Genomic DNA, 18540 nt, shown 5'->3' on the forward strand with positions numbered 1-18540 from the left:
GAGCACTAAAGAGTTAAAGTTTAACACAACTACAAGAGTTGGGCCAGGCTCAGGCCGTGCTGGGGAGGGCGGCTGAGGTGTTAATCAGCCTTTCTGGGGCTGGGCTGCAGCCCCACACTGCTCATGGCCACCCGGGCAGGCCCGGCCCGTCCGACGGCAGCAAGAGCCGGCCTCCCCCCCACGCCAGAGCAGCAGGCTCGTGGAGGAGGAAGCCGTGAAGGTTTTATCACACAACCTTTTCTCCCCCCGGCCATCGGGTCCCCTTCTTGGCAAACGGGGCCCAAGCGGCCCCCTGAGCCTTCCCCCCCCCCCGCATGGGGAGGGGGAAGCTCGGGTTGATGTTACCTGCTCAGCCGCCGGAAAGACAAAGAGACTCAGTTCCGGATTACCTCCTTCAAAATGTGTGTACACGGAGCAAACTAACTTTCTCTAATTGGCTGTTGCAGGTGCCACAACCCCCACAGAGGAAATTCCCTTAGGAAGAACCCCTTCTGAGTTTCTTCTTCCTAAGTCAACCTATCACATATACCCAAATAAAGCCAGTAGTTACTGGCAAGGCAGAGTTGCTACTGCAACTCAATGAAAAATTTTCATCCTCTCTTGGCTACCTTTGTAAATCCACTGACATGTCTTAATGTCCCCAGGTACGGTGCTGCCAGGAGCTTGGCTTGGCTCAGTTTGGGTCCCAGTGTGGGCAGATGGAAGTGCAGAAGTGAGCTGTTCTCCAGGGCTCCATGGGGTACCAGTGAGTTCTCTTCTCCAGCTGTGTTTGGCCTGTGCAAGGAGAAGATGATTTATTTTCCCATCACATAACAAAAAAGGGGGGAAATAGAAATACGAATTTGTCTGATTGGTTTTTTTGTGCTTGGTGACTCAAATCAAACCTTACTTTGTTTCTCTCCAGGCTCTTTTCACTCACTTTGTCATGGATGTAAGAAGTCACTGATCTTTTCTGTCTTTTTCTCTTTGTCCTTGTATGTTCTCCTTCTGTCCATTCCATCTCCACTGCACCACTCCTGTTTGCAGTCTTGCACCTCCCAAAAGGTAGGTTAAAACACTTGAGTCTTTGCACTTTGCTCATTCCTGCTGTCTTTGGCTTGTTGTTTTTTCCAAGGCCATCATGTATTGCTAACATTGGGGCAGGAGAGGCAGGGCAGCAGTCAGATTGCTGTGCCACATCTCCTGAAATACCTTCCTGCAAAGTTAGTTCATAGCACCTGCAGAGCTGTGAGAGAAGGGGTAGTGGGCCCAAGGAGTCAGTGCAGCACTTCAGACAGCAATACACCTGTGTTTTCCAGAGTGGGAAAGAGTCCTGTACATGGAGAAAGTACATAGGGGTTTATGGTTATGGCTGTAAAGGGCCATTAATGGTCCTTTCTACTCTGGAAGAAAAAGTGTAATTTTTTTTTTAACATCTCAAATAATAGCTCAGAAGAGCTGTTAGGTATTATCCCTCCAAACCTTGTATATGCTGTTGCATTAGATGTGAAACAGAGTCAACTTTTTATCTTCTTTGGAAGCTTTCTGCAGTTAATTGGAAAAATTTTGGTCCGACCCCAACTTGCCACACTCGTAAAAGTGACCTGTTTCTATTTATAGTAGATTATTTTTAAGTAGGTAGAGTTTTTTTAGAGTGGAGAAGACAAGACTCTTTTTCTTTGTCAAGGAGGTCAGAGTTACTCAGCCATAGAGCATTAATGGTTAATGAAGTCATTTATCAAGTCTAGGCCTGAAAAGTAAATCTTAAAGAATGAAACCCAGTGAGTGGATTGTGATACCTGATAAGCAGAGAACTTGGAAAGAAAAAGGCTGCCCTGTGAGTATTAAATACCACAGATGTTTGGTTTTAAATTCATGCCTTTGAGAATCCTCTAGCCTTGCTGCAGGTACCCTGAGTTAACTTTAGTGAGTGATGCACATTAACATTTGTACTAATTTATAAAATCAAATTTGGGATTAACTTCCTCATGTTTTCATGTTTGAAAGAACATCTTAAGAGACTTAGCAAAGCATGTTTCATACCAGAACTTCTGTGTTGAGGATTTTACCTCTAATAAATCAGCAAGCTTTTAAATCCAGTCAAGCAAATAGTCAGCATCTGTGTATTATTTTTGCAGTTAGGTTGTTCTGAAAGCAGCAGAAAGCCTTGATTTATGCTAAGAAACAGTTTGGGTTTGAGGGGACTTAGGGAGAGCAGGGTGTCTGTTGACGCTGATGTGGACACAGGATTAAGTTTCAGATTTGTATACCCCAAATTACTTATATTGCTATTTATGACTGAAAAAGAAATCTCCTTTTACCACACAATTATGCCCTCACTGACATTATAATGGATTTTAAATATAATGCATCTCCTCTAAGATTTGACCCAAGCCAGAGTAGAGCAGGAAGATGTAATTCAATGAGTAATCTTTGGAGCTGGGTATTTGTTGTTTTTTGAATAATACAGAGCACATCCACTTTGTCAGGTACTGCTGCATGTCCTCAACTTTTGGGGACTTTGAGGTCTCTGAAGCACATTGTATAAGTGATATAGCTGGAAAAGCAACATTCCTATGAAATTAGCAAATGCTGCTTTATTAAACATTAATTGTGCTGGTTTTCAAATCGAATTCCTTGGAATAATAGCAGTTGGACAAGTTTTTTCAATATCAGCAATTGTAGCAGCATGGAAATGGATGTTGATTGCTGCTACCTCTCCAAAAGCATCTTCTGAGGAAGCTGCTTGGGCAGGCACAGCCAGTCACTGAATCCACACTTACACACACCACAGATAGGTCAGAAAGACAGGAAGAATCTCCTGAATAGAGTTCCAGCAAGGTTTATTGCAAAGTCACGCTGAAGGAGTCCAGGGACAAAAGACAGAAATCAGTGCAGTGTCCCAGGTTAAGTACAGGGTCAGGGGCCAATGGTCTGAGGGAACAGGGGCGGTACCACAGAGCAGGGCAAAGGGCAGTGACCTATAGGGAACTGAGGCAGATTAACATAGGCAGGGCACCATAGGGGAAGCCTCTTTGTCTCACTCCAACTACTGAGGCATTCTCAAAGCCTGGGGCAAACTCTTGCAGGGCATTACCTTAGAAGTTCCCCTGATGGGCTCAAGGGCCCATCAAGCAATCAAGAGAAAGTTGTCATCTGAATCCCAGTAACTGAGGAAAACATTAATGCAGGGCAAAGCCTTCTGAATTTGTTCAGTTCTAATGGTAGACTCAGATGACCCTGAAAGGAGTGGAGTGGTAAAGGCTAAACTTCATTTTCCTCAATCCTTTTTTTTCCTCAAAAACCAAAACATTTGGTTGTTTTCTTTGCCCATTTGTGTTCTATTCATTTTCACTCATTTACTACTTTGAAAAACAACTGCCAAACTGGAGGAAATTATTTTCAGTGTCATTAGATAAATACTGTCAAAAATAAGAGAATTAATACAGGTTAGGTACTTGTAACTAGCTGCAATTTTCTGGAATTCCCCAACAAAGTTTTATGTCTGCTCAGCATCATGGAGTTTGGTTTGATAGATGCAGGCTGTATGTGGACCCTTCTCAAGGGTCAAGTCTCAGTCTCAACCATCCCCAGCTGTGATTTGTTATTGGGAAATAGCAGGTCATTTTGTTTCACATTCTGTAGCCACGTTCTTTGGTTTAACTAGATGCTGCCATTAAATATAAAATTATTTACCACGATATTCAATGGGCAGGAACTTTGTATGCCTGGTTAAATGGCCAATACCATGGTAAATGCTTTCTAGTAAATCAGAAAGATCTGTTTGAAAAGGTGCTGTTCTACCTGTATGGAAGAGTTGTGGGAAGGCACAGGATACTGAAAGGGATGTGTTCAGAATGCTGCTGAACACAGGCTTTGAGAGGAGTTTGGGTAGGAAAGTCTTTACATCAACAGTTCAGAGTAGCCAGGAGAAGGAAAAAAGGCAAAAGCAAAGAAACCCTGCATGTGAGAGCCTCTTAGAAAAAATAACTGTAGTTTAGTTGCCCAAATAAGCTCATAGAAATGTGAAAAATGTACAGACCAGGTGTACAAATAATTGTGAGGCTTGCTTGAGGTGTAAATTTAAACCTGTTTTGATATTTGCTATTGAGTCTTAGCCTATTTATCACCTATTTATCACGCTGGAAATTCATTTTAATAAACGGTTGACTGCCCTGAGTATTGTTTAATGTGGGGGGAAGAAAAATCTTAATTTCTGCTGAACTGAAACCAAGACTTTCTCTCAGCTCTGTTCCGTAGTGACACCAGTTTTAGCTGCAGACCTGCCAGAACACAGAGGGTGAGACCTAAAGTAAGATTCGGGACATGGGTGTTCAAGGCTTGGTTCCTAGTTTGTTTGTACTTTAGATCTCTCCTTTGCCTCGATTGCTGTGTTTAAAAGTACAAATAATGTCTCTAGTCACTGATACTGCAAGTTTTAAAACCCATAAGTAGTTACAACTTGCTTAAACAGCTGCCCACAGAAGTTCTTTGCATTAAATAATGAAGGGTAGCAATGCAAAGACTGATTTTGCTCATTTGGATAAAATAAGCAGTAATTTTAGTAATTTTTTTAAGTGACGTAAAGAGTCACTTTGTTCAAAATGCTGACATCAAGGTGCCTACAGTGAATTCCAGAAAGCAGTTCCCAGTGTCTCCAGGCACTGCTCTGCATTGCAAATGCTGCTGTTTCTTCGGTGTTACTAGCATACAAAATAAATATATATATATATATATATTTTGTGTTCTTTAGGGAGTGAGCTAAGCTTTCCAGATCCATGCAGATATTGAGGGTAATACATACAGTATTGAGAGCCCCTTCACGATCATGAAACTGAGAGAAAAGAAATGTGTAATGGTCAAAAAAAACCCCTCAGAAATTGGCAAATACTTGCACTCAAACCCTTGCATGCAGAGCATAGTAATAAAGCTTTACTTATTTAACACCTGGCTGCCCAGTAATTCAGTGACTTGTGTAAATTTTGTGTCCTTGGCTGTCACCATCGCATTTTAAGCATTTAACATAGACAGTGGAAGCAAATAACGTTTAATCCCCAGACTCTGGGTTTGCGTGCTTGTTTAGCCTGAGAAATGAAGGCTGGTTAAGATGGTGATGATTGTTACCTTCAAGTGTTTAAAAGCCATGAATCAGTCCTTCTAATTGTATCAGACCCTTCTGGGGATACAGGGATTTCCTTCCCAGTGTCAGTGCCTGGCATTCCTTAATGTTCTCAGGCTCTGTTCTCTAGGATCTGTAACCATGATCCCAGGAACATTTTTGATTTATAATGAAGTCGAAGTCATTGATAATGACATATTTCCAAGAGGTGGAACTTCTCAAAAGCTTGGATTAAAATTGCTTGCCCTGGAAATATTGATTCCTCTGAAGTTTCTGGGGAGTTTAAGAATTCTCTAATCCCGTGATACGGGCAGGACCTCACAGATAGAAAAAATACTACCCCTTCCTCTTAGATCCTGGCTGTTTGTTTAGGTGTTCTGTTCTCTGTGCTTAAATACAACTACCAGTGAGACTGTCACAAACAGCAAATATAAGGCCATGGTCATTTTTAGTGACTGTGTTGTGTCTTCGGTGTGTAAAGGTGCAGGCCACTGCTGCCATACAGAGGAATATTTTCTTACAGAAAAGCCAGATCTCTGCCTCTGAGGATTATGTTAAATTGCAGTAGTTTCGTACCTTCACCAGCTCACAGCCATGTAATCCCGTGGGCTGGAGCTTTGACCAGTATTTTTTATGCTGGAGTCTGTTAGTGTTCAGCTGTCTTCTCATGTTTCAGTTCAGTAATCCAAAATTTGTTAAATTATTGCTTCTCAATGTTTTGTGTTGTATTTCTTAGGCAGAATGTGCACTTGGCAGTTCATGCTGAGAACTTCAAATCAGAAATTGTCAGTGTGAAGGAGATGCGGGATATCTGGTCGTGGATCCCAGAGCGATTTGCACTGTGCCAGCCCCTCCTGCTTTTTACCACTTTGGAACATGGCTGTAGTCTGAGCAGGTAAGGAAAACCTTCCTCTCTCTTCTCTACTGTAGAAAGAAGCAACTGCTGAAGTGTTTGCTAGATTGACAAAAAGGCAGTTGTTAGTCAGAACTTGATCTGAAGGAGGGGGTTTTAAGTGAGATAAACTAGATATGAGTTGTCCTTGTTCTTGCTACTGAAGACTATAGCCCTATAGTTCCTAATAATGACTTTGGCATCAGCAGTTGATGTACTGAGGCAGGGAGTGACCTGCTCTCCCAGCTTTATGTGCCTATGACGAAGAGCAAAAGCAAGCAAAGAGGATGCATCACAATTAATTTCCATGAAGACCTAAAGCCCTTCAGACATTGCCATCAGTCCTCTAGGTCGTTTTACAATTCTTTAGGTTGTTTCAATTCAAAATGCCATAAAATGCTGCAGTTGATCTAGGTAAGCTTCTAGTTATTCTTCAGAGATGTAAACTGTACAGGGGACTGAGTAGAGAGCAGCTGCTTGATAGTATTCATTTACACTCATCTGTATTGTTTATATGGACTGTATAAAGTACTTGCAGGAATATTCTTAGTCTTCAGGTGTTTTTTTGCCATGGCATCAGTTGGAGAAGGAGGTGGTGCCTGACTCTGAGGAGGAAAGGAGTTGGTAGCAGTCAATTGCTCACTTTGTTGTGCTCTGCACTTCAGGTTCTATTCCCACAGCGAGGGACACGAACCAACTCTTCTCCTCATCAAGACAACAGCAAAAGAGGTGAGTGAGGCAAAAGACAAGTGATTAAATTGGGGTTTGGGCAGTGTGCGATGCTGTGTTGCAACACACAGCTGTTTATAATAAAATGAGCAAGCAAAGTTTGGCTTTGGATTTTTAAATTATTCTATTTGTTGGTTATAGGACTATGCATTCTTGAGCAGACCTTGCAAACCAGATCTTGGTTAACTTCTTTTTCTCTTGCAAGTAGTGTGGGGTGATGGACTAGAGTAGCTCATTTTGCTCTTGGACAGACTCTGAAATGCAGAATCAGAGGGACAGAGTGGGAATTGTGCTAAAGTTATGATTCATAGAAGATATTTTCATTTTCTCAGAGATATGCAGAGAGAAAGTAGCAGAATGTAAATGGTATGAACAATGTTGGACTACATGATGTGAAAACAAAAGCTTTAGCTTCATCGCATGCTTGATTGAGAAAAAAAATAAGCGGCGGAAGCTCTGAGAACCTGTGGAGGAGTGCACACACATCCCTTATTTCTGCTCCTGTGTATGACAATACTGGACATCATAATGTGAAATCAGCAACATGCTTGTTTAAAAAGTTAACACATAAAACAAGAAGTCTTCCCAGATCCTTCTCAGGAGGGCACACAGGAACTTCCTGTAATGGTGGTGTTGTCTGTGCCACTGTACATGACTTCTAAATATTCAGTATATAACAAATTAAGCTGTTATTACAGCCTGTGGGCTTTATTCCTGCCTATATCTCTGCAGGATGATTGTGCATGAACAAGCCCATTTCTACTCTTATTTACTTGTACCTAATGCTCACCCTCCAGGCCATTTCATAGTTCTACCTATGGTTTCGGCCCATTTAGACCTGTGTTGAGATGCCAGTGGCTTATGGAACACCCCTAGTGTCTAAAGGGTAGAGGGGGGAACAATTATTTTGTTTCTTGTCTTGGAGCCTATCAAAAGTCTGGCTTTGTAAGGGATTCTGGTTTTCATTAAGACAGTTTGTTTCTCACCCCTAAATAAAACATATATTAGCAAAAAAACCCAAAAACCCTAGGAGAAAAATATGGGGGGGTTGTTTCATATGTTTTGTTTTTTGAGGGTTTTTGCAAAAGGTTGTTCATCCTTTATTTGTATGTCTATAGTTAACTTTTAGAATGAAGAAAATTTGCCTTCTGATTTTCTGCCTCTCATACCTATTAGGCATATCACATCAAATGGACTTCTGGGTTATTTGGATTGAATTCTAAATCTAAATTTAGATTTAAATCTAAATACAGATTTATCTGTATAAAACAAGTCTGATCCTCAGTAATTTTGTCCTAGATCATAGATTCATCAAGGTTGAAAAAGACCTTTAGGATCATGAAGTCCAGTCATCAACCCAGAACTACTACTACCCTGAATCATGTTCACTAGTCAACTATGTCCCCAAGTGCCACATCCACACGTTTCTTAACATTTCTAAGGATGGAGTCATGGTTTGACACTGGCCAAATGCCAGGCACCCACGAAAGCCACTCACCCTCTTCTGCTACAGCTGGGCAGAGGAGAAAAGATTTATCAAAGGGTCCATGAGTTAAGGACTGGAAAAAAACACACCAATGGCAAAATAGGCTCAACTTAGAGATATAGAGTGAATTTATTACTTACAAGATCAGAGCACAAAAATTAGAAGTAAAATAAGCTTGTAATGCTCATGGAGCATTAGAACAATTCTGTATAATCATAATTGTTTTTCTAGTTTCCGGGGGGGAAAAGCACAGATGTTTTCATCCCACTCTTGGACCTTCATTGTTTCCTCTGTGTGCACTTGGCAGGGATGTGTATTGCTGGTAACAAAAAATTCTAGTGCAAACACAAGACTCGAGAGACCAGATCAGCCCTCAAAGGATGCTTCTCTTTATTGGAGACTAGTGATCCCCATGTGGTTCGAGTAGCTGCTCTAAATATTTGAGCTAGTTCAGCATTTGCTTAGCTAACCTGGCATTAACCTACACTTTGAAATGTAAGAAAGTCACCAAGGCCACTGTTTGACCAAAAAGTATTCAGGCAGAGCTGCTCATACTGTAACTTGGGACAGCCCTGCTGCTTTGGTTGCCAAAGTGAGGGAGTGGGAGTCAGGCTGTACAGACCTGCAGTGACCTATGCTTTGGTACCTGGGGTTGTGTTAGAAAATTTCTCCCTTAAGGCATCAGAGGTAGGAAATAATTTATAACACTCCTAGGACTTAGAGGTAACCACTGGTGGATTAAAGCAGTTTAAATCTGTCTGTAGATATAAGTACTTGTGCTGCTTTAATCCACTGGTATAGAGACTGTGAAACTCAAAGTAAATCCTGCAGTTTTGGCCTCTGAAATGTCAGTATCAGTGGGTTTAACATACTTTCTCCTTCAATGGGAAACCTGACTGTGGTGTCTGTGCCAGGTCTGTGGGGCTTACCTGTCCACTGACTGGAGTGAGCGCCGGCGAGGAGGGAGCAAGCTGAGTTTCTTTGGAACTGGGGAGTGCTTTGTGTTTAGGGTGAGTAAAATTTTGTTGTTGCAGTCCAGTACCAAGAGAGAACAATTGTACTGGTTAACTGTCACCTCCCACTTAAAGAGGCTGAATTACATGTCTTTCTAATTTACAAAGTTTATTGAACTCTTAATGTGGAGAAAAATTTTAAGTTTTGTGGTGACTCTTTCTCCCCTCGTACAGAACATTTTCTTAAAAGATCATAGAATCATCAAGGTTGAAAAAGACCTTTAGGATCATGAAGTCCAGTCATCAACCCAGAATTACTACTACTCTGAATCATGTTCACTAGTCAACTATGTCCCCAAGTGCCACATCCACACGTTTCTTAACATTTCTAAGGATGGAGTCATGGTTTGACACTGGCCAAATGCCAGGCACCCACGAAAGCCACTCACCCTCTTCTGCTACAGCTGGGCAGAGGAGAAAAGATTTAACAAAGGGTTCATGAGTTAAGGACTGGAAAAAAACACTCCAATGGCAAAACAGGCTCAACTTAGAGATATAGAGTGAATTTATTACTTACAAGATCAGAGCACAAAAATTAGAAGTAAAATAATCCCTTAAAACCACCTTTTTCCTCCTAGCCCCTCCCTCTTTCCCATCAGCACTGCAGGGAGACAGGGGCTAGGGGGTTTGGTCAGTTCATCACTCAAGGTTTTCTTCCACTGCTCTGGGAGAGGAGTCCATCCTCCGTGAAACCGTGGAGTTCCTCCCACAGGAGACAGTTCTCCGTGAACTTCTCCAGCGTGGTTCCACTCTCACAAGCATCAGCTCCCTGTGGATCTCTGCCTCCCCTGTGCATCCCCATGGGTGGTGGGTGGATCTCTGCATCCTTCATGGATCCCCATGGGCTGCAGAGGCACAGCTGCTTCAACATGGTCCTCACCACGGCCTGCAGAGAAATCTTGGCTCCAGTGCCTGGAGCACCTCCTCCCCCCTTCTGTTATCACAGAGGTGTTACCACCATTTCTGACTGACCCAGCCTTGGCCAGCAGCATGTCCATCTTCAGAGCCATTGGGATTGGCTCTGCTGGACATGGTGGAAGCTTCCAGTAGCTTCTCACAGAAGCCACCACTGTGGCACCCCCACTACCAAGAACCAGGCTGTGCAGAACCGACACAGATGGTCACTCTACCCCCTTCCCTGGGCAGCCTGTGCCAGTGCCTGACAACCGTTTCAGTACAGAAATTTTCACAATATCCAATCTAAACCTTCCCAGGCACAACTTGAGACCATTTCTTCTTGTCTATCTCTTGTTAACTGGAAGCGGAGCCTTACCCCAACTGGCTCCACCCTCCTTTTATGCAGTTGTAGAAAAAGATGATCTAGAGATGAGAGATGTAATAAGGTAACTCAGAAGGTATTGCATAATTTCTTCTACCACCTAAAAAGCAAAGGAATAAAGGATAACATATGGCCTGAAAGAAAGATTGATTCAAGCTTTACTGCTGACTGTGCGAGTGGAGACTGAGAGGCTAGAATGTTCTTTTCTGAGCAGAGCTCTGTGTAGTGTGTGTACACTAACGTCAGCTCTGCCTTTCTCTGCCTCTCTGCAGCTGCAGCCAGAAGTGGAACGCTACGAGTGGGTGATCATAAAACATCCAGAACTAGCCTCGACTGCATCAGAGACAGAAAACCATGCCCAACCAGCTTCCGGCACCCTTTCCTCCAGCAGCATCCCCTCAGACCCCTCGGATCGCCTTTCTCCCTTCTTAGCCACTAGGCACTTCAACTTGCCTTCCAAAACAGCCTCCATGTTCATGGCTGGCAGCAGTGACTGCATCATTGTAGGTTAGTCTGTGAGAATTCGAGCACAGATTCTACCCCAGCTCTTCCTGTCCACCTTAGATACGTAGTAAATACACCTGACCCCTTTATCTATTTGAGTATCACTACAGGTAGAGATAAAATTGCCCAAAACCTGCCATCGTTTCCCAACCAAAATTTTCTGTGGGAAAACCTGCATACAAGCATTTTAGAGAAGAGAGTAACTCATGGCTTTAAGTACAGTCATTCTTTCATACTGCCTAATGCACAATGAGAAGTAGTTCTCAAAAAGTAGATTACTTTGCATCAAGGCTTTTGAAACACAGAGTAAACTATAAAATATGTTAATTATCCAGGAACTTTATTGGATCTGTGGTGCTGCTGACTTTGGCAAAAGTCTGCTTAATAAAATTCTCACTTAAGTGGGATTTAAAAGGAACAGATTAAAATAATAGTTGTCATTTTCCTGAAAGTCTTTACTTGACACTTGTTAGGAGAGCAACTGGTCTATAATTTCCTCTGTAATGTCAAGTGTTGGCTGATTTCCCACTTAGCAGCATGTGCTCGAAGCATAAAATCATGAAATCGTTTAGGTTGGAAAAGCTCTCTAAGACCATCGAGTCCAGCCATTACACCAGCACTGCCAAGGCCACCACTAACCCATTTCCCCAGGTGCCACATCTATATAGTTTTTGAACACTTCAAGGCATGGTGACTCCACCACTGCCCTGGGTAGCCTGTTCCAATGCCTGACCACCCTTTCAGTGCCGAAATTTTCCCAATATCCAACCTAAATCTTCCATGGTGGTTGAGGTATTTTCCTCCTGTCCCGTCACTTGTTCCCTGGGAGCAGAGCCCAACCCCTACCAGGTTCCACACTCCTTTCAGGTGGGTGTAAAGTGTGATGTGTCCCACCAGCTCTTCCTGTCAGCCTTAGGTAAGGGAGTCACTTATATTTACCATATACTACACTATGGATGGTAATAAGAGAGATACAGGCCTGAGCAGTAGATACATAGAAGTGAATGTTGTACACAGCTCCAGCTGTGGACCAGAATTTTCACCCTTTTGATTGTTCGGATGGCTTTAGTAACAGTTCTTTGATGGTTTCCCAATAAGCAATAGGTAATCTTCCTTTTTGTTCTCCTAACACATTTCTGCCTAACTTTATTTCACTTTTCTGACTGAAAGCTCTGTGAACCTTGACACAGGCTCATAGATAGCCAAAATGCTTTCAACTCTTGCATGTTTTATAGTGATTTAGAAGACCAAGCCATCTTGTTCTTCTCCCGGCTTTGATTTCTGATTGCTAACAGAGTTATTTGGTTTTCCTTTACTGGAGAAAAATTTGAAGTTGTAGCTTCCAATATCCTCCAGCATTGAAATAGAAATCTTAAATGCAGGTAGTTTTTGTTCTTACTGAGTTGGATTACTTTCCTTTATTATTATTAAAAGAAATCATACAGTTCTGATATTATCATTCAAAACCTATACCTCTCATCATATATTATTACACCTGAAGCCAGCAAGTAAACATTGCTGAGGGCTTCCAGTTGTTCCCCTTGGGAAAAGCACTAAAGTCTTTGTACAGCTGTTTCCCATAACAAGAAATGCAGAGACATCCTCACCCTGTTTTTGTGTCTTCCCAGGAGGTGGTGATGGCCAGGCTCTGTACCTTGATGCAGATCTGAACCACGGGAGAACCAGCCACTGCAACACTTTCAATAACCAGCCACTGTGCTCTGAAAGTTTCCAGATCTCCATCCTGGAGGTATGGGGCTTCAGGGACACCATGAATGGTTGATGTGATTATCATTAATCAGCTAGCTTTTCAGTTGTCCGAGGTAAATTCCAATACAGAAGCTGAATTAGAACATCCTTCCTGCTGGGCTCAGTGCTCTGAGTCATTCCTAAGTGGTGCACTTGCATGCAGGCCTAGTTGTCTACTTTTATTTTATTTAAGACAGGTCAAGGTGAAGTAATGTATCTGGTTAACTGCTTGTCCCTTTACCTCTAGAGATCTGTATTCAGGGACTGTTGGTAAAAATGAAAATGTGATGGGTTCAGAGATGGATACAGGTCTGAATAAGGATAGGTTTGAGTCCACAGTTCCTCAGAGGCACAGCCCTGGCTGAGCTGTGCTGCAGAGCCCTGAGCCACTGGCACCAGTACCTGGCTTGAACCAGGAATATCAAATGTCTCCTCACAAGGGAACACTAGTGACTTCAGATTTGACATAGAAGAGTAGTTCATAAAATCACTGCCCTCCTATGAGCAGATGTTGTGCAGACAAATCAGTACCATTAAGTTATGAAGCTCTTCATTCACACCCGAACCATGAGTGCTGATCATCTTGTACCAAAACCTTTGACATGTTCCAGTTGCATATGTTTGAGCAGTCTGCCTCTGAGAAAGGCATCCAGGCTGGATGGTGATATCTCCAAGTCTTGATTTTGTTTACATTCCTATTCCATATCAGTAGGATGACTTCACAGTCACTCCCTGTGTCAGGCAGCTGAAACCCAGAGAGTATCTGCAGTGCTCAGAAATGTTCTTTTCCTCCTTTTTCCTGGGAGCTGAAATAAAGCTTTAAATCTGAAAATAACTGTGCGGATATCCCCGTGTGTTTGGGGAACTAGACATGATGATAAGGGGAACTTAATCCTCTCCCCACAAGTAAAGAAAGGAAGGCAGGAAGCAAATGTGGGAGTGGGTAAGTTTCCCAGGAGAACTGGAGGCAACACTGTTTCTCCGGATGTCTTCCCAGTGATGAGATCCCTCCTGAGAAGGTAACAGTTTTCTTCCTGTGTATTCTGGTAGAATTTGGGTGATGCAAACGGGCTTTGCTAATTCTTGAGGATTTCTGCATTCTCTTCAGGCATGCCCTGTGGCATGTGGTGTCTGGAGGCAATTCCCCAGAGTCTTTATCCAAAAATTACACTATCTGTTGTGGAATTTCTCCCACATGAACCACACATATACATCAGTGAGTAGTCCAGAGCATACAACAGGATGATCGGAGCATCATTGAGTAACTCACTAGTAAGATTTATCACAACAGGGAAAATGAAGGGAAAGATAAATTACTGATTTTCTAAACAGTTCAATGTAAAAAATTGCTGTAGAGTAGGTTTGCTGCTTAATGTTTTTGCTACTAAAGCTTGAAGCTCATTAAAAGGAAAAATTTAAATGGATAATGTTAAAAGCTAGGCTGGACAGGATCACATTCATATTCAGAGGTCAGAGGTGAGTTTTTGGTCATGTTGGCTTGTCCAGCTTGCCAGCCATGACAATACGTCAAGACTTGGTTGCCTCTTGCAGAGTACGTGAGTAAACTTAGCAAAAATAAGATTTGCTTTTTAGGGTGCCATTTTGAATTTTTGTCAAAATAACTCTTTGAAAAATTAGCCTATGTGTAGAACAGTTTAAAATGTCTTTTGCACCATTTGTATTTGGAATTGGACTCTCTCACCCCGTCTGAGAGTCAGCATTGGGCCTCTCTATCTCCTTCCCACACAGTGGGTTCTAACCTGTTGTCTTTTCACTGGTTTACCATAAGCTTGATTGAACTGCAAGAGGTAATTCAGTTGTACCGATGTATTTTGATGTGGAAGAACTCAGTCGTATCTGTCTTTTTGCAAACGCTGGCTGATACTGCCTTCTATTTTTCCAAGCCACACACATCACTTTGCCCTTGCAGGTATCCCACAGGCTTCCTCAGAGAAAAGAAATCATCCAAAAGTATAGGCTCTCCTTAGGTGGGATTTCTGTTTGGTTTGCGTCTCTTTTGAGCTTGTCTGAGGGAGTGCCCCTGGGAACAAAAAACAACTCAAAAACACAATAGTATTAATTTCCAGCTTGTTGTCAGAAAATTCCTAGAGCTGTGTGTTGCTAGGATTTGTGGGAGTGTAATGTTCTACTCCAAATGAATAAATTTTATCTGCAAAAACTTGACTGCATCTGGCAGTGTGGTGGGTTTTCCTCACTCCCATCCCTTCCAGATGCAACTACGTCAGTACCTTGTCTTAAGCCATATCTAAGAAACATTCCTCAGAAACATGTTACTTTCCCTGCTCTGTTCTTGGTGCACAGTGATTTGGGTGTTTGGAATTTGAAATAATCTGGTTGCTCAGAAACTCGTCATAGGATATCAGTGTGAGAATCCAAGGAGCAGTACTGGATGCCAGGCACAGGACTGGTTTGGCTTGGTAAAGCACTGCCCTGCCACAGCCACCCCGTGGGACTGGTCTGTGTGGTTTGAACTGGAATATCCTGGGTGAGCAAGAAGCTGCAATAATGCAGGGAGAGCAGTTCTACAGTGCTGCAACAACTTCACACAGTCCTCGTGTTCAGTAAAAATGGATATTCCTTGTCCTGTGCAAATCCTCATCCATCATTCCTGTTGTGGTTGTGAAACACCTTAGAACAGCAGCGTTTTGACTTTGTCATCTTTCAAGTAGGAAAGAGGCATTTTTCCTCTCTGTCTGGTTAGTTGTTGTTGCTGACCAGCTGTATATCGCAGTTCAAACCCTTTGTTTCATGCAAAGCTCTTGAGATGGAGTCGACGGGCTGGTTTTGAAGACAATGACTACAATGGACACCTTATCAGAAAGTGGAGTTACCTCAAGTACTCCAGCCATGAAGTAAGTGCTTTAGTCAGCTGTTACTTGCACCTTTGAACAACTGTTGGAGTAGGCTGTAATCCCAGTTTGTGGTCCTGCTGGCAGCTGTAAGAGTGCCAGAGTCACAGGATGGGCTTGGGCTGGGAGCTGCAGGTTGGGTGTTGGTCACCACAGTTCTGTGAGAACTTTGTGCTTTCCTGAGAAGCTGCTTTTTGCTTTGTCATATTCCTTAAAGGCAGAAAAGATTAGAGACTCCTGATATCAGAAACCTGACTTCACTGTAAATGGCAGCCAAGATGTTTGCAGGCCATGGGAATTGTATCAAGCTACAGTCAGGCTCGACTGCACCTCAGCTGTCTTTCCTGCAGCTCCTGCACTTTGGCATGCTCCTTTTTCTGATGCAGTTCATTAAACAGCCTTCTGTTAATAGAGGCAAATCAGCCAGAGGAAAGGAAAGAATTCTCATTTCCTCTCTTGTGACATATCTGAAGTCAAAATGTAGTGAGAGCCAGTACTGTTCTTTGAAGAGTCAACCCATGCCAACTGAGATCTGTGGTAACCCACAGAGGGGTGATGTGCAGATCCATCAACTGCTCTTCATGTGTGTGTATTGAAATTGTGAACTTTGTCCTTGGAAATTCATCCTTCTTTTCAGTGAGGCGTGATCTCCTCTGCCCAAGGGAACACTGATTCCACAGCTAGGAGCTGACAACCATGGCACTGTGAGAGCTCAGCTTCTGTGAGTGACACTGAGTCAGGCTGTTGGGTACAGCCGAGGCGTGGGCATCTGGCTGTTCTGCAGCTCTCTCATGAATTTCAGACTATTCATAGTCAGGTTGACTGTGTGTGTACTATTTGGGGTGATGTTTTCTTCAGATGAGTGGTGAGGTGCTGCTGAATCGGTTTTCTACCGTATCTTGAAATCACTGCCCTACGTCAATGGTATTTTTGTCACTGTGCAGAATCTTGGATTATATTAAAAGTATTTGACTGTGGAAGCTGCTGGCTTTGTCCTTTGTTCTGGTCTTTTCATTCCAGTACAGATCATAGCAAAAGGCAACCTGAAACTGAGAGAAACCTTGGAGCATGTGTTCTCTGACAGAACTCTCACTGTGGTAAGGTGGTTACACGGTTCCTGATTTCAGATCTCACAAGACTTCCCCTGTGATCAGGTGTCAGACTGACTGTGAAGTCTCTAGATAGCAAATTCTGACATGAGCCTTCTTCCCTTTGCAGAGCCAGGGAGCTTGGTTTGCCCCAGCCCTGCCTACGTTTAAAATGGAGGTTAGGAGTGTCTTCTGGCCACCAGCACCTGTAAGTTGCCATCAGACCATGCAGTGACCAAGGATGTAAATGAAAAAAGTGGAATTCCATGAAATGGACTTGGGGTTTAAACAAGCTGCTGTCAGCCCAAAGGGATTTGGGTACTTCCCCTCAAAAACTTCCCACCCCTCTGTATCCAGCTCATACACACATCTGGCCTGCCTGTGCTGCTGTACCACAGAGCAGAGCTGTGGTTTAAGGTTCTTTGGAAAAGGGATTGCTGAGCTGGCAGAAACAATTCCCAGATGATTGATTTTCCAGCCAGCTCCGCACTGGCAGGAGGTTTGCTGCACAGGAAGCCCGTGACCACTAGAGGTTCCTCTCAGCCTGGTCCTGTGCCTCCATCACCAGTAAATCCATCCTTGCAATCCAAAAAGGCTTTCTTCGCATGGTTTCCAGAGGTGACCTGAGCCTTCAACACCATAAATCAGAATTTTACAACTCTCATAAATGCTCTAAACTTAATCATGAAGGTCCATAGTAGCAGGAAGGTGTGAGGGATTTTGAGGAGCTGAGCAGTGCAAGCAGCTGTTTTGGGACGTCACAGCTGCTATAAACCCAGTGACTGAGACCTGAGAGGGGAATGTGCTTGGTTGCATCAGGCAGCAGAAATCTTGGTGTCCTGCCTACAAAGTGTAGTGGTGGAAAGGTCCTGGGTGATGTCTCAGGGCTGGTAGCAGCTGCAGGAGCCTAGACTAGAAAAGGAAGGCTGTGCTTGTGTCTTGCTGTGCTACTGCAGTGTGAGAACAGCCTGATGTTTGCCAGTTGTGCTTTTTTTTCCCTGGATTTTCTGTGCAGGCCTTTTTGTAAATGTCTCAGAGACACCTGCTTCCTTGAGAGATGTTTTATAACCAGCTGTGGCATAACTGCCTCTGGCAGCAACTTTAAAGGGTTTTCTGCCTTTTCAAGCCCCTAACTGGGTGTTTCCAGCTCTGCCTTGCTATTGCCTTTCCCAAGCACAGCTTTGGGCTGCAGAGCCTCTGCCTGAGCCTCTGGGAGGGTCATGGCTGCACTCCTTGGCTGTACTCTGGTGCCATAGGCTGCTGCTGACTGATTTCAGACCACACAAACAGCTCTTGGGTGGTGCTGGGTACAGACTTCAGCTGGGGGAAAGTGGAGTGTGTTTGTTCCTGCTTTGCAAACCTGCAGCTGGCTGCTGCTGGGCAAGGTTAGATAAGGCACCAGGTCTGTCGTGAACCTGGGGGTGCACCTCCCATTGCTGACACAGCTTTAATCCATGGCCTGCATGTTGAGCCACCTCCCTTTCTGTGCTTAAATGTCCTCCAGAGTTAGGGCTGTGCCCTCCATGTGTCACTGATTGAAGGGTTTCTGACTGGGCTCACCCTCCTGACCCCTCAGCCATGAGATGAAGGAGGCAGGTCTGGAATCCCATGGGGAAAAGTGCAAGCCTAGCAAGCCTCATCCTCCCAGCCTGCTTGATGCTGGATCTTCTGTCCCATAAATGACTGGGAGTACACATTTTTGATCTGTGAGCATTCCAGAGCAGCACCAGCCTTGGCTGCACCAGCTCAGCAGCCCAGCTGGCTGCAGCCAGAACTCTCCCACTGGCAGTGGCTGGGCAGTCTGTTCCTCTTCCTTAAACATCCTCCTCATG

General features: G+C 43.5%; 1 protein-coding gene across 5 annotated transcripts in view; it reads left to right on the top strand.

The window, feature by feature from the left end:
- Positions 1-16600, top strand: part of TBC1D24 (TBC1 domain family member 24) — a 33817-nt gene extending 17217 nt beyond the window's left edge. For 3 of the 5 annotated variants that reach the window (XM_088174697.1, XM_088174698.1, XM_014890254.2), the window contains 6 exons: positions 1027-1044; positions 5835-5993; positions 6656-6719; positions 9120-9215; positions 10770-11004; positions 12630-16600. In XM_088174697.1, the coding sequence (XP_088030823.1) occupies positions 1027-1044; positions 5835-5993; positions 6656-6719; positions 9120-9215; positions 10770-11004; positions 12630-12784 (727 nt within the window). In that variant the 3' untranslated portion in view covers positions 12785-16600. The remainder of the gene's footprint in view (positions 1-1026; positions 1045-5834; positions 5994-6655; positions 6720-9119; positions 9216-10769; positions 11005-12629) is intronic. The other 2 variants (XM_088174699.1, XM_088174700.1) reach the window with 1 other exon arrangement.
- Positions 16601-18540: the final 1940 nt, after the last annotated feature.

This window comes from Sturnus vulgaris, chromosome 16 (genome assembly GCF_052056855.1).
Source record: "Sturnus vulgaris isolate bStuVul1 chromosome 16, bStuVul1.hap1, whole genome shotgun sequence".
NCBI classification, from domain to species: domain Eukaryota; kingdom Metazoa; phylum Chordata; class Aves; order Passeriformes; family Sturnidae; genus Sturnus; species Sturnus vulgaris.